The sequence below is a fragment of the Mandrillus leucophaeus genome, unplaced genomic scaffold, assembly GCF_000951045.1.
Source record: "Mandrillus leucophaeus isolate KB7577 unplaced genomic scaffold, Mleu.le_1.0 Scaffold122, whole genome shotgun sequence".
In the NCBI taxonomy this organism is placed as follows: Eukaryota; Metazoa; Chordata; class Mammalia; order Primates; family Cercopithecidae; genus Mandrillus; species Mandrillus leucophaeus.
The window spans coordinates 3,441,724-3,456,631 of record NW_012100543.1 but is presented as its reverse complement, the minus strand read 5'-3'; the positions used below and the strand labels follow the sequence as shown (position 1 = coordinate 3,456,631).

Sequence of the window (14,908 nt, the reverse complement as noted above, 5' to 3'; positions counted from 1 at the left end):
CCAGCCTGTGGAGAGCACAGGTTTTGAAACTAGGAAGGAGTCACCATTTTTGGGCAGCCACAGGCCATCATTACATGAAGTTGTTACTACCAGTTTGCTCTAAAGCACCAAGTCACGACTATCTCTTCCTTTGGCTATTCGTCCCTGGGATTTACTTCATACTGGCTTATGTTACAATTAATAGTATGTTGAGGGAGGATACAAAATCAGTCTAGCAGAGCAAAAAGTAGAAAGGAACATTAGCAATGAGATGTTGGTGAGAAGGGACAAGAAGAAGAAAATAGGACATAGGTTCACAAACAATGTTAAGCAGAAAGTCTAAACAAAACATACTGACAAAGGAAAACGTGCACAGAAAATCCAGGCAAGTATAATAGGCCTCACTGGTAAGCGGAGTTACAGGACAAAATGATTTTTCCATCCTAATTATATTTAAATCATTTGATAAAAAGATGTGATTTCTAAAGTCAAGTAAAAGGAAAACATCACTAAGTTAAAATATAGGAAAAAAACATGATTAAAATTTGGTGTATTTTTATTTTATTTTTTTTGAGACAGGATCTCCCTCTGTCGCCTAGAGGGCAGTGGCACGATCACAGCCCACTGCAGCCTTGACTTCCAGGGCTCCAGTGATCCTCCCACCTAAGGCTCCTGAGTAGCTGGGACCACAGGCACACAGCACCATGCTCAGTTTATTTTTGTATTTTGGGTAGAGACGGTGTTTCACCACATTACTCAGGCTGGTCTTAAACGCCTGAGCTCAAATGATCCACCCGATTCAGCCTCCTGAAGTGCTGGGATTATAGGTGTGAGCCACTGTGACTGGTCAAAATTTGGTGTATTTTTAATTTTCCAAATATAAGAAGATATAAAGTGAGAAGATATAACAGACTATGAAGAGAGCTGTAGGGAGCACCAGAAGGAGATGAAGAAAAGCCCACATATAGGCTGAGAAATACCTAAAGAGTATGAGAACCAAGAAAATGGTGTCATAGTAACAAAAGGAATAAGAAGTTTGAAGGAAGGTGTATTTGATAGCATCTAATGCTTGAGAGAAGGTAAATATCAACTGGATTCCGCAACAAGGAAATAATTGGAGAATATAATTAACATTTAGGGACCTAGAGTGGTAAGTCTATGAGTGAATGCAGTCTCCCCTAGGAGGGGTGTGTTTTTAAAAGGAGAAACACAAATCAGAGACCTACCATGTTTAAAACAGAAAATTTAATGGGAAAGTTTAAGGCTCAGGAGGGCTGAAATAATTTTTTTAAATGGTTAATGAGTCAGGCAAGAAAGTATGTGATTCAAGGCACAAGTAGACTAGCCTCAGGCAGAAAGAATCTCTCTTGAGATAGGGGCAAGATGTACAAATGCAGGCATAATAGCAGGAGGAGTAGTTTAGTAGCTTCTATGTCCTCTGAGAAGAAGAAATAAGACCATCTTTATAGGAAAGGTGAGCTAGGCACCTTCCTAGGTACCTCTGTTAAGGTTATATAGCATAAGCCTAAATGACTGAAATGAGTCCTATGTATCTGATGCATTATAAACTCTAATAATATTTTACTATTTTTCACATTAAAATAATATAGCCAGTTTTTAAATTTAGCATTTGAACCATAATTCATACCGAAAAAGTTCTTCAAACACACAAAAAATTCACCCCTTCAAAATGTTTACAAGGCAGGTAGTTAACAGAATGTTAGACGTACTCAAGACTCTTGTCAATATCCTATCAACACCCAAAAGGATTACAATCTAGTTCCTTCCCCTATTCCAACAACTTGCGTTTCAGCTACCTGCTCCTGAAGCCAAAACACGGACTTTGTCATCCCCTAGACCTGTTCCATTCAGCTTGAATTTTTCACTCTTAACCACAACCTCCTCTCGTTCCAGACTTATGCCTTTAAGCATGTTCTCTAACTTTATTAAGGTGGGTCTAAACACTTTCTCCCAGTCCTCTCTTTCTTTAATTTGTCAACAATACACTCAACTGCTTCCCTTTTCCCTTTCTGTAATACCTCTCCACTCTAAAACATTCTAATATTTACCTAACAGTACAGACTCTCCCTCCACTCATCTCTAAAGAAACGTTATCAGTGAAAAATCCTGTGGCCACTAGGCTTTTGTATCTTAACAGACTTTGAGTCAGCTTCCTCTCTCATTCTCCTTGGCAGCCAATCTAAACCCTTAAAGAAGGTACCTCCTACCAACTCCTGAGGCCCTTGTTCTCAGCACATAAACTCACCTACTTCCAAGAAAACTGGCATTACGACACACACATTGGATCCCTTGTCACGTGTTTCACGGCTAAGTGACTAGAAGCACAGGCTGGGACACACAATGTGCCAGCAAGGCAGCACCAGGCACTCTTCTTCAGAGTCCTCGTGGCAATTCACAGAGCAGGCCCCGCCAGAATGGCCAGGACTATTCTCTTTGGTCCCAAAATGACAGTTCAGATTCGAGGACATTCCTCACAATTGATGGCATCCTTCAGCTAGTCACTCCAGCCAGAAACCTAGAAGTCATCCTGATTTTTCCTTCTCTTGCATTCAATTAACAAACTTTATTTTGTCCTAATCTCTCTGCTAATCTGTTTCTTCCTATCAAAAATGCAAATGCTATTTTTTGCAGAATAACTCCCAATGTCATGCTTCCACACGTTTTACACATAGAATTCTATTTGCCTACAAGGCAATTAACTTTTTCTATCACTTGACAAACTCATCAGTTAAACGACCGATGATTTCTCATCTCCTCTCTGAATTCTTCCTTGTCTACCTATTAACATGAGTTAATTATACACACAAATTTACCAAATACGAGATATACAGCATTAGACTTAATTAAAAAGAAGGTTTATTTTTAAAAGTGGAGATGGGAGAGAAAAGAAATTTTAAAATGTAATCTGGGAATATATTCTTTTTTTTTTTTTTTTGAGACAGGGTCTCATTCTTCACCCAAGCTGGAGTGCAATGGCATGACCCTGGCTCACTGTATCACTACAACCTCCACCTCCTAGGCTCAAGTGATCCTCCCACCTCAGCCTTCCAAGTAGCTAGGACCACAGGCACACACCACCAAGCCTGGCTTTTTTTTTTTTGTATTTTTGGTAGACAGGTCTCCCCAAGTTGCCCAGGCTCGTCTTGAACTTCCGAGCTAAAGCAATCTGCCCATCTTGGCCTATCAAAGTGCTGGGATTACAGGCATGAACCCGTGCCTGGCCTACATTCATTTTTAAAGTGTTAGCCAGCAGTTAGCAAAGAGGCCAGTTTGGGTATTGAGCTCCCTTGAAAAGACTTGTTAAGGTCATCAAAGAACACAATTACTGTCTATGGATTCTGTGAAACACCTTCAGAATGTAACTGTGTGTAACGAGTGCCAATGTTCTTCCTTAGGCCCTCCCTCTTAATTTGGTCATATCATTTTCCTCACGGGTATAATTTCTAAGTCATACTACATCTGTTTCCCTGTAATGTCTCCCACATATAAGAACTTCAATGGTAGGGAATATTTATCTATGTTTCTCTAACGCCTAGAACTAATACCTAGACAGAAATTAAAGTGGCTTGATGAAATTTTACAAATCAGGGGTAAAGATATGATTAACATTAAAAGTGTTTTAACTCTTTCCAGTCCTGCATATGATTAAGCAAAGCCAGAAACATATTCAATTACTAATGCCTTACCTGTGTCTTACATCATATATCTCATTCCGAAACTCAGAAACTATTATCTGTGGCCGTGAGGTCCCTGGTAAATAAAACCTTTTCATGAGTGCCTGAAGGACACGTTCATCAGCATGATTATGGCAACAATAGGCCTGCAGAAGCCCTTTTAAGCAAGATTCAATAGCCAAAGCAAGTTCCGGGTCCCGAAGATGAATGCAAGCTCCTAAAAGTGAGAGAAAATTATAGACGAGCTCATAAATACTTATTTTGAAATATTAACATCACTCCTCTTTATAGTTTATAAATGACATATTTTTATATAAAGCAGTTTAAATGACATTACAGATCATCTAATCATAGTTTATAAATGACTTAACATACTTTTATATAAAGCAGTTTAAATAATATTTTAACTGAATGGGAAATCCCCTATACCCACAGGATACAATGGAGAGAAAATCCACCAAATCCTGTGAAAAAAATTGTCCCACGCTAATGTAAACCAACGGTGGCTTTTCTATATTCAGTTTATACTATTCTAGTCTTTCAATGGGGTTCTGAAAATCAAGGGATTTTCAAATTCCTTAATGGGATGGAAAAAAAAAGCCTCGTCCATTGAAATGGATCCTGGTATAAAGGTACATATCATTTAAAAGAGACATTACTACAATATTTAAATGCAATACTTTACTAACAAACTATATTTATAAGCATTTTCACCTAATGATTTTCCGAATTAAAGATAACCCTCCAAGAAAACGTGACTTAAAAAATTTTTTTACGTACCATGTATATGTAAGAGTAAAGTAACCACAGATTTTACAGTTGGAAGAGAACTTAGAAATCATGCTGTCCAACCAAAACAGAAACTAAGAAAGAAAAGTCATTTTAAAAAGGTTACCAAAACTCAGGTAACTGCTCCTTCATCTTGATGTTATTTTTTTTTCTGAATAATCAATTATATTAGTTCATTCACTTGTTTATTCAGAAAAACAAGAACCAAATTATTCAACTCTGTAATTACTTTTCCTTTTCCAAAGTTCTCTTCCTTCTGGATATTTTACGCTCTAAAAATATAAAACGAAAGCTACAGAGCTTAACATAATTTCATCATTTTATCTTTTTTAATGAAATCACTTTATTTTGAAAACTTCATTCAATCATTCTGAAAATAAAAACTTATTTCTAAAGTTTATTATAACCTCACTAAATTAAGACAAATACCTAAAGGGCCTACAGGTTTATAGGTAAAAAGTCCTTGTCTATAAGCATCATCTATGGCTTCAAGAAGAGCTGGAACATTAGGGCCAAATCTTTTGAGTCGATCAGTTTTACTATCTTTCAATTCTTTCAGTTGCCTCTGATTGTAGCTCAGTGCATGCTTCACATCTGATTCTTCTCTCCTAAAAAACAAAAGCAGAACAGGACAGATATGTGATAGTTTTACAGAAACATTTTTTAACCTTTGCCCAGAACACCTACATCCCAGTGAATGACCCACCTAGCTACCCTAAAAACCAAAAGCAGAATTATTTATTTGAAAATAATTGTGTTACCAGAGAAAAACAGTCTGGAGTCCTCAAAACTTGGCATAAAAAAAGTAATGCAACGATGATGGGCTAGGAATCCCAGAAATTGTTCAACTCTACAACTATAAGTCTTGAAAAGTGATTTTAAAAGATCCAGCTGGCTATAGGTGCACTGGCTATGAGTTAGCCCTGCTCTGCAAGGTATTTAACATAAAAATAAAATCTTTTTTAAAAGATCCCTTATTATGTAGAAGAAACAACCATATTTGCTCTCTTCATATAAGAACAAAACTATATGATGTGAAAGTAATTGAAAAAAATCATTCTAAGGATGTTGCAACTTACTTAATTTTGCCATATTCTTCTTTGTCCTTTTCTATGGCTTGCTGAAACTGTTCGATCTCTTGATTGACTGAATTTTCTTGATTTCGTAAGGCCTTTACTCTCTCTTTTAACCAAGATATTTTTTTTTGTCTTTCCAACCGTTCAGGTTCCAAAGATTGGTCAGTACTAACAGTAAATAACCCAAAGTGAAAAATGTTAAATGAACAGTTTAACATTTAAAGAACACAAGCCAATGTAATAAAATTTCATTAACAACAATACATAAAATACAATATTCCAATGCATCTACCTTACTTTATTACAAAATAAGAGTCACGAAAATTTCAAAGTAACTATCCTACCTTTTTTTCAGTTCTTCAATTCGTTTACAAAGCTGCTCATCATCTTTCTTTAATGCTTTATATTCATTTAAGGATCGGTTATATAAAACCTAACAAAAAAAATTAGACACGCTTTGCTAAAATGAAAACAAATATCCCATTGGAGTCCACTTTTGTCAAATCCTCAGAGACTGAACGTGTACAGGAATATATTTTTTAAATGAAGCACAAAATCATCATTTGAAACCATTACATTTTTTAAAATCTCAAAGCATCCCTAATTTCAACTCAGGTACAAAATCTCTACTTTAAAAATTAGAAGGCTGGGTGCTGTGGCTCACGCCTGTAATCCCAGCACTTTGGGAGGCCAAGGTGGGTGGATCACGAGGTCAAGAGATCGAGACCATCCTGGCTAACACGGTGAAATCCCATCTCTACTAAAAATACAAAAAATTAGCCAGGTGTGGTGGCACGCCCCTATAGTCCCAGCTACTCAGGAGGCTAAGGCAGGAGAATCGCTTAAACCCGGGAGGCGGAGGTTGCAGTGAGTCAAGACTGTGCCACTGCACTCCAGCCTGGGCGACAGGGTGAGACTCCGTCTCAAAAAAATAATAATAAAAAAATAGAAGAGGCTGGGTGCAGAGGCTCACACCTGTAATCCCAGCACTTTGGGAGGCTGAGGCAGGTAGATCACTTAAGGTCAGGAGTTCAAGACCAGCCTGGACAATGTGGCAAAATCCTGTCTCTACAAGAAATACAAAAAAATTTAGCCAGCCATGGTGACAGATGTCTGTAGACCCAGCTACTCAGGAGGCCGAGGTGGGAGGATAGCGTGTGCCTAGGAGGTAGAAGCTGCAGTGAGCTGTGATGGCGCCACAGCACTCCAGCCTGCGTGACAGAGCAAGACTGTTTCAAAACAACAAAATATAATTTAAAAAGATAGAAGAACAATCTTTATATTTGCTGTGTGGCTTTTAATATTTCAGTTTAGAAAATTTCTCTCACCTCAGCTTCATTATAGGCCCTTTTCTTAGCAACGACATCTGCTTTCAATGCCATACATTCTGGTGCTCGTGCATTTGTCTCTTCACTAATCTTTTCTAGTTTGTCTTGAATATCCTTGTACTTTTGTTCTGCTTCATTAAGTCTGACCTTTAAGAAAATAACATTATTAAAGTATATTTTTTCAACAGAGAGAATTTTTAAAAATAATTATCTATAGTTCATATACCAATAACAAATTTAACTTCACTCAAGACTTTAGGCAAATAAACACAGTAACATAACATTATATAAAATACTATAATATAATTTGATCTTAACCCACAGTTAGTTATGCAACAAATGTGCTATCCTCTAGGGATACAAAGACGTGATAACAAATGTCCTCAGATAACATAAGAGAGAGAGAGATAATTTAGCAGAAAAACAGAACACAAACTGATGATACGGTCTGTATACAATAATGCTAAAGTAGGGTACATTTATTCTTAATTGTGGGAGCACAGAGAGACAAACCAGAGGTTGGCCAGAAAAAGTCAGGAATGCCTTCAAAGAGGAAGTAGTATTTTGAGCTGAGATTTTAAAAATTAATCTAAGTGTACCAGGAAATAAGTTGAGGAAGGGTGTTAGAGGCAGAGGAAAGAGCATGTACAAAGGTATTCATATTTTAGAAATTAAATATTGCTAGAGCTTAAATTCATAGGATAATGGTAGGAGATGAGATGAAGGGGTAGAAGGGCCTTGCATTCTACAATGAACAGCTTACAACTTAATCTTCTAGAAAACAGGAAGACAGCCTAAGTCTGTCTCTTATCTCCTAAATCTGCGTGTTAGATTACTCTGGAAGCACTTGGAACACAGGGTAGACAGAAAAATCAAAGGAAAAGATTTCAGTAAGTAGTTAATATAATGTTATGGATCAAAGACAATTAGGGACCAAAATGGGATGCTAACAATAGGGACTGATGAGAAAGAACATATATGAGCACTATTTCGATCGGGGTCAGCAAATCTTTCTATAAGAGGCTAGATAGTGTACACTTCAGGCTTTGTGGGCCACATGGTCTCTCCTAAAACAATTCAACTCTGCCATTAAAACATGAAAGCACCCAAGGACAATGAGTAGAGGAATTGCTTTTTAATAAAAATGAAAGCTGGATCCAGGTTTTATACAAACTAAACATAATTCATATTATTTTTCAGTTTTAAATTAACAAAAGTTTAAAGTCTGCTTTAGACACTGTTTCTTCAGAGGTGGATCACGAGGTCAAGAGATCGAGACCATCCTGGCTAACACGGTGAAATCCCATCTCTACTAAAAATACAAAAAATTAGCCAGGTGTGGTGGCACGCCCCTATAGTCCCAGCTACTCAGGAGGCTAAGGCAGGAGAATCGCTTAAACCCGGGAGGCGGAGGTTGCAGTGAGTCAAGACTGTGCCACTGCACTCCAGCCTGGGCGACAGGGTGAGACTCCGTCTCAAAAAAATAATAATAAAAAAATAGAAGAGGCTGGGTGCTGTGGCTCACGCCTGTAATCCCAGCACTTTGGGAGGCCAAGGTGGGTGGATCACGAGGTCAAGAGATCGAGACCATCCTGGCTAACACGGTGAAATCCCATCTCTACTAAAAATACAAAAAATTAGCCAGGTGTGGTGGCACGCCCCTATAGTCCCAGCTACTCAGGAGGCTAAGGCAGGAGAATCGCTTAAACCCGGGAGGCGGAGGTTGCAGTGAGTCAAGACTGTGCCACTGCACTCCAGCCTGGGCGACAGGGTGAGACTCCGTCTCAAAAAAATAATAATAAAAAAATAGAAGAGGCTGGGTGCAGAGGCTCACACCTGTAATCCCAGCACTTTGGGAGGCTGAGGCAGGTAGATCACTTAAGGTCAGGAGTTCAAGACCAGCCTGGACAATGTGGCAAAATCCTGTCTCTACAAGAAATACAAAAAAATTTAGCCAGCCATGGTGACAGATGTCTGTAGACCCAGCTACTCAGGAGGCCGAGGTGGGAGGATAGCGTGTGCCTAGGAGGTAGAAGCTGCAGTGAGCTGTGATGGCGCCACAGCACTCCAGCCTGCGTGACAGAGCAAGACTGTTTCAAAACAACAAAATATAATTTAAAAAGATAGAAGAACAATCTTTATATTTGCTGTGTGGCTTTTAATATTTCAGTTTAGAAAATTTCTCTCACCTCAGCTTCATTATAGGCCCTTTTCTTAGCAACGACATCTGCTTTCAATGCCATACATTCTGGTGCTCGTGCATTTGTCTCTTCACTAATCTTTTCTAGTTTGTCTTGAATATCCTTGTACTTTTGTTCTGCTTCATTAAGTCTGACCTTTAAGAAAATAACATTATTAAAGTATATTTTTTCAACAGAGAGAATTTTTAAAAATAATTATCTATAGTTCATATACCAATAACAAATTTAACTTCACTCAAGACTTTAGGCAAATAAACACAGTAACATAACATTATATAAAATACTATAATATAATTTGATCTTAACCCACAGTTAGTTATGCAACAAATGTGCTATCCTCTAGGGATACAAAGACGTGATAACAAATGTCCTCAGATAACATAAGAGAGAGAGAGATAATTTAGCAGAAAAACAGAACACAAACTGATGATACGGTCTGTATACAATAATGCTAAAGTAGGGTACATTTATTCTTAATTGTGGGAGCACAGAGAGACAAACCAGAGGTTGGCCAGAAAAAGTCAGGAATGCCTTCAAAGAGGAAGTAGTATTTTGAGCTGAGATTTTAAAAATTAATCTAAGTGTACCAGGAAATAAGTTGAGGAAGGGTGTTAGAGGCAGAGGAAAGAGCATGTACAAAGGTATTCATATTTTAGAAATTAAATATTGCTAGAGCTTAAATTCATAGGATAATGGTAGGAGATGAGATGAAGGGGTAGAAGGGCCTTGCATTCTACAATGAACAGCTTACAACTTAATCTTCTAGAAAACAGGAAGACAGCCTAAGTCTGTCTCTTATCTCCTAAATCTGCGTGTTAGATTACTCTGGAAGCACTTGGAACACAGGGTAGACAGAAAAATCAAAGGAAAAGATTTCAGTAAGTAGTTAATATAATGTTATGGATCAAAGACAATTAGGGACCAAAATGGGATGCTAACAATAGGGACTGATGAGAAGGAACATATATGAGCACTATTTCGATCGGGGTCAGCAAATCTTTCTATAAGAGGCTAGATAGTGTACACTTCAGGCTTTGTGGGCCACATGGTCTCTCCTAAAACAATTCAACTCTGCCATTAAAACATGAAAGCACCCAAGGACAATGAGTAGAGGAATTGCTTTTTAATAAAAATGAAAGCTGGATCCAGGTTTTATACAAACTAAACATAATTCATATTATTTTTCAGTTTTAAATTAACAAAAGTTTAAAGTCTGCTTTAGACACTGTTTCTTCAGAAATCTTCCATTTAATAGTCATTCTACAGGCAATAATCAAGCACACACAATGTGAAAGGCTTTATGTAAGACAAGACGGAAAGGATATAAAGATAAAATAAGATAGTCCTTACCCTCCAGAAATTTGCCATTTACTACATACAGTATGCAAACGCTTAAACAGAGAAAAAGGCCTACTAAACTAAACATCACCTAGCCTTATGATCCTCCTTTCCCATTTAAAAAAGAGGTGAGCAGCTGTTACTCAGACTGGATTCCATCTTAGACTGCGAAATGCTTGAGGAGGAAAGTATTTAAGGCCTTACCTGATGATAAGCTGAGAAATGAGGGTGAGAAGAGAAACATACTTGATGAAAATTTCAGAGTATTCTCTCAGAAATGAAAATTTAAGGTGAGAGGTGGAAAGCGTTGAAATTCCACTTACTGCCTGAAGAGGGAGTAAGAAACTTAGCCCACAAATCACTAAGTGTCCTATCTTTACCTATTTTTACATACTCATCTATTACCTCTGATGAATTAATGTCATAAACCTTAAAAGAAAAAAAGATCAATCTGCTCATCTTAGAGGCAGACAGAAAAAAGCAAGCTAGGAAAGATTACATTCTATACCACAGCCAAGCTTGGGGGCCAGAAATAAATTTCCTAAGCAAAATAGAGAAAATGCTAAGAGGTAAGTAAGCTACACTGACATATTGAGTACATTTGCGGGGGAAGGGGAGTAAAGAAAAAAAAAACTAGGAGTTCTGCTTCTGGCATTACAGCATGAGAAACCCCACAGTGCTGGCTGCTCAACCTTGTGAATATACTAAAACCCAGTCAATTACACACTTTACATGGGTGAATTATATGGTAAATGAATGGTATCTCAATACAGCTGTTCAAAAAAGAAACAGTGAGTATAAAGAGTGGATCTGCTGAATGGTAAAAAGGTCCACATGGAAAGCCCCAACAAAGAATGACTGCCTTTATTTGACACTCAACTTCTGTAACCTCTAGGCCCATGTGGAAGACTTTGGTGACTTTCTTGAATTTTAGATAGGGCAGTTTCTACCTGCACTTAGATGTCAGGCTGAAATTAACCTTAAAAGACCTAACAATGAATCCCACTTGCCTTCCACCTATATGAAATCCTCTGACAGGCCATCTTGGTTCTGGACCATAAATCTCAGTTCCCTTGGCAATCTCTGGGCATTGTTTTCAGTTCTGAGTTCTCATACTTTCTGATAGCTACCTTTAATGTGATTCTAATTTATATTATTCTAGCACCCCTTTATTTCTCAGGTCTGTTTGTGTTTAAACTCCTTAATGAACCAAAGAGTAAAAGCTTCAGGCTCTTCTTATATGTCTTGTCAGTAACAAAGTTCCACTGACAATATGCATGAGTTCTAGAGCCCTAGCCTCAGACAGGCTTATCATAGATAGAATATTCTTTTCAAAAGACAGTTACCACAACAGGCCTTGAAAACAAGTTTAGGTCTATTTCACCTAAGCAATAAATTCAAATATAGACAAACATACAGTCTGAAACTGCCAGTTTAGTGGGTCATAAATAGTCTAATATCAGCAATTTCATATGATTCAACCTATTAAATCTGCATTTAAAAAACTGTAATTACCTGCTGTTCTTCCATTTTCCTGTCAAGTCTAGCAGCACGATCTTCTCCAATTTTGATATTATCTCTGATAGCATTCAACTGTTTTTCAATTTCATTGACCTAAAAAAATTATATACCAAATTGATAAGATTAACAGTAATAACCAAATATATTCTGCAGATCCCATATATATGTGAACAAGTAATTAAGTGATAATTACCACTGCCCAAGCCATTTCATGTTTCAAGGACTCTAAATTAGTCTTCATTGTACTTAAACCAGCAATGCTTTGAAAACGTTCCTCTTTCTCTACACACTGGCGCTTTAGTTCAGTAAGCCGCTTAAAAAAAGAAAACGGAAGGGACATATTTTTTATAAATGTTGAAAAAACACATTTTTGCAAATCTATTTCTTTTAAAAACAATGCCTAAACAACTACTACACAAAGATTTGTTTAAAAATAACTTTTTTTTTTTTATTCTTGATTCTTCGGTATACTTTTAATAAGTCCAATAATTTTGTGAATTTCTGCACTATAAAAATGGCCAAATACTCTTCAGATGAAGAGCAAAGGAATTAAAAGTTCAGGACTATGCAAATATAGAGAAATCCCAAAACTCACTTTCCCATTTTCCCTCTTTATTCCCTATCTGATAGACATGATGGTCTGTTCTTCAAAGTATAGTCAGTAGGCATTCCAAAGAGAATGTAAGGATCAGGAGAAATTTATTTCTGAAAATCAAACAAGTTATAATTTTCTTAACTAAGGTCACTTTTTTTTTTTTGAGACAGAGTCTCACTCTGTCACCAGGCCGGAGTGCAATGGCACAATCTCGGCTCACTCCAACCTCCACCTCCCAGGTTCAAGCGATTCTCCAGCCTCAGCCTCCCAAGTAGCTGGGACTACAGGCAAGCACCACCACGCCCAGCTAGTTTTTGTATTTTTAGTAGAGACGGGGTTTCACCATGTTGGCCAGGAACTAAGTTCACTTTTAATAATTAATTAAAAATCACCAAATATCAAATACCGTGATATTCAAACAATTTCTGGAGCTTATAGATCTCATATTCTGTACACCTGGGTAGACAGCCTCTCCCCTTCATTCATGCTTACCAGAGTCAACTAGGGCCTGAACACTGTAGACCTTACTTTGTTTCCCTATCTAATGCACTTTCCCATTCTACAAAATTCTTTCAATCTATTATCACTCTCTTCAAACCTCATATACCCTGCCACCACATTCCCTCATTCATTCCCCCTCTCCAGCTTCAGATAATTTAGAAGCCATCAGACAGAAACTCCCTCAACAATCTTAACTACAAATCTAAAGCAGTCATCCCTTCCTTTTGCAACAAAAGAAAGGTGGCCTCATATTTAAGACCCATATCATCCTCTACCTATATCTTGGATTGTACCCCTTTTCTATCTTCTCAAAAGTCTAAATCCACTGATTTTTCCATCACATCTTTTCATCTTTGTTTCCACTTTACCCTCTTTATGACTCATGTTCATCACTACTTGCTCATCTTTCCAACTTACAAACAAAACCACCAATACCCATCCCTTGGCACCACCTCCTCCTCTAAAATTCTTCTTCCCTTTCTATCCAAGTTTCATGAAAATTGTCTCTATCTCCTCCATCTCCTCACATTTTCCAGTTCCACAAATCTGGCTACTGTTTTCACTGCTACTGAAACCCACCTTGCCATAGTCATCTATGAAGATTATGTCATTAAATACAGTGAGTTTTTTCAATTCATGTAGTGTCGGACCACAGGTACATCTCACGGTCATGACTTGTTCCTTCTCAAAATCTCTCTGCCCTTGGCTTCTCATGGCTTTCATGAGAATTTCTCATGGTTCAGGCCTGGCCCCACTTTTCCCCTATCTCAGCAATCTAAATTATTCTTTTGGCTTATATACTAATAGCACACTGACAACTCCCATATTTTTATTGAGGCCAGACCTGACTCTATTCTTAATTTACATATCCAACTTCCCACTTCATATTTCCACTTGGAAGTTAATGTGGAAATTAATTTGAAAACCTCAAAATTAATGTGTTCAAAATATAATTCAGCTTTCTTTAAAAAAACGAAAAAAAAGAAAAACTGGCTTTTCTTCCCAAACTTCCTATTTCAATAAACTTACTCTACTACTAAAGTAATTAATTTGGAGGTCATTCAGTCACCTCTGATGACTCTGTCTTAACTTTACTTCTCCATGTCCACTACAACATTTGCCTACATCATTTCAAAGTTCTCTTTCCTACTACTGCCAATATCCTTAACTTAAGCCATCATTATGTCTCTGGACAATGATAATGGCTTCTTTATCTATCTTTCCACATCTCTTCTCTCCTTATAGCAGTTTATTCTCTTGTATAGCAGAGTAATCTACTGAAAATACACAATTAATGAAGTCATCCATTTTCATGTCTTCTATTGCCCCGTAAATTTTATAAGGTCCTCCACAACCTGGCCTCTCATCTCTCACACCTGTGTTTTACACTCTAGCCAAACTGGAATTCTTCTAGTTTTTTTAAAAGAACACATGCTTTCTTGCCCCTGAGGCTTTAACCACGCTATTTCTTAGAACATCCTGCCTTACCCTCACCATCCTTTGCCTGGTATTACTCATCCTTCAGTTTTCTTCTTAGGCATCACTTCCTTAATAACTCCCCTATCATGACTGCCCCCGTCACTGCCAGTACCCTATTAAGTGCTGTTGCCTAGTCTACATCTTTTTTAGTAGTCACCATACTCAAATTATTTACCATCTATGTTTCCTGCCGAATAACTAGGTCTATGATCCCAAGAATCCTATTTATTTGTCATTATATGACCATGGCCAAAGCACGATGCTATAAGGCACATGGTAAGAACTTAATATTTATCGACTGAATGATTATTCTAGCTTCTAGCCTTTACATACTATTTCTTAAAGATTTAATAATTCAAACCAAGAGTTTATTTTGAGAATACAGGGTATTTCACCAATTAAGAGA

At 37.4% G+C, this 14,908-nt stretch overlaps 1 protein-coding gene across 1 annotated transcript in view; it reads right to left on the bottom strand.

Moving 5' to 3' along the window:
* SMC6 (structural maintenance of chromosomes 6) overlaps positions 1-14,908 on the bottom strand; it is a 120,332-nt gene that overhangs the window by 75,346 nt on the left and 30,078 nt on the right. The window contains exons 9-15 of the mRNA XM_011971451.1: positions 12,121-12,240; positions 11,922-12,020; positions 9,057-9,203; positions 5,884-5,972; positions 5,543-5,707; positions 4,893-5,071; positions 3,687-3,891 (exon numbers count right to left, since the gene is read on the bottom strand). Coding sequence (XP_011826841.1) covers positions 3,687-3,891; positions 4,893-5,071; positions 5,543-5,707; positions 5,884-5,972; positions 9,057-9,203; positions 11,922-12,020; positions 12,121-12,240 — 1,004 coding nt within the window. The remainder of the gene's footprint in view (positions 1-3,686; positions 3,892-4,892; positions 5,072-5,542; positions 5,708-5,883; positions 5,973-9,056; positions 9,204-11,921; positions 12,021-12,120; positions 12,241-14,908) is intronic.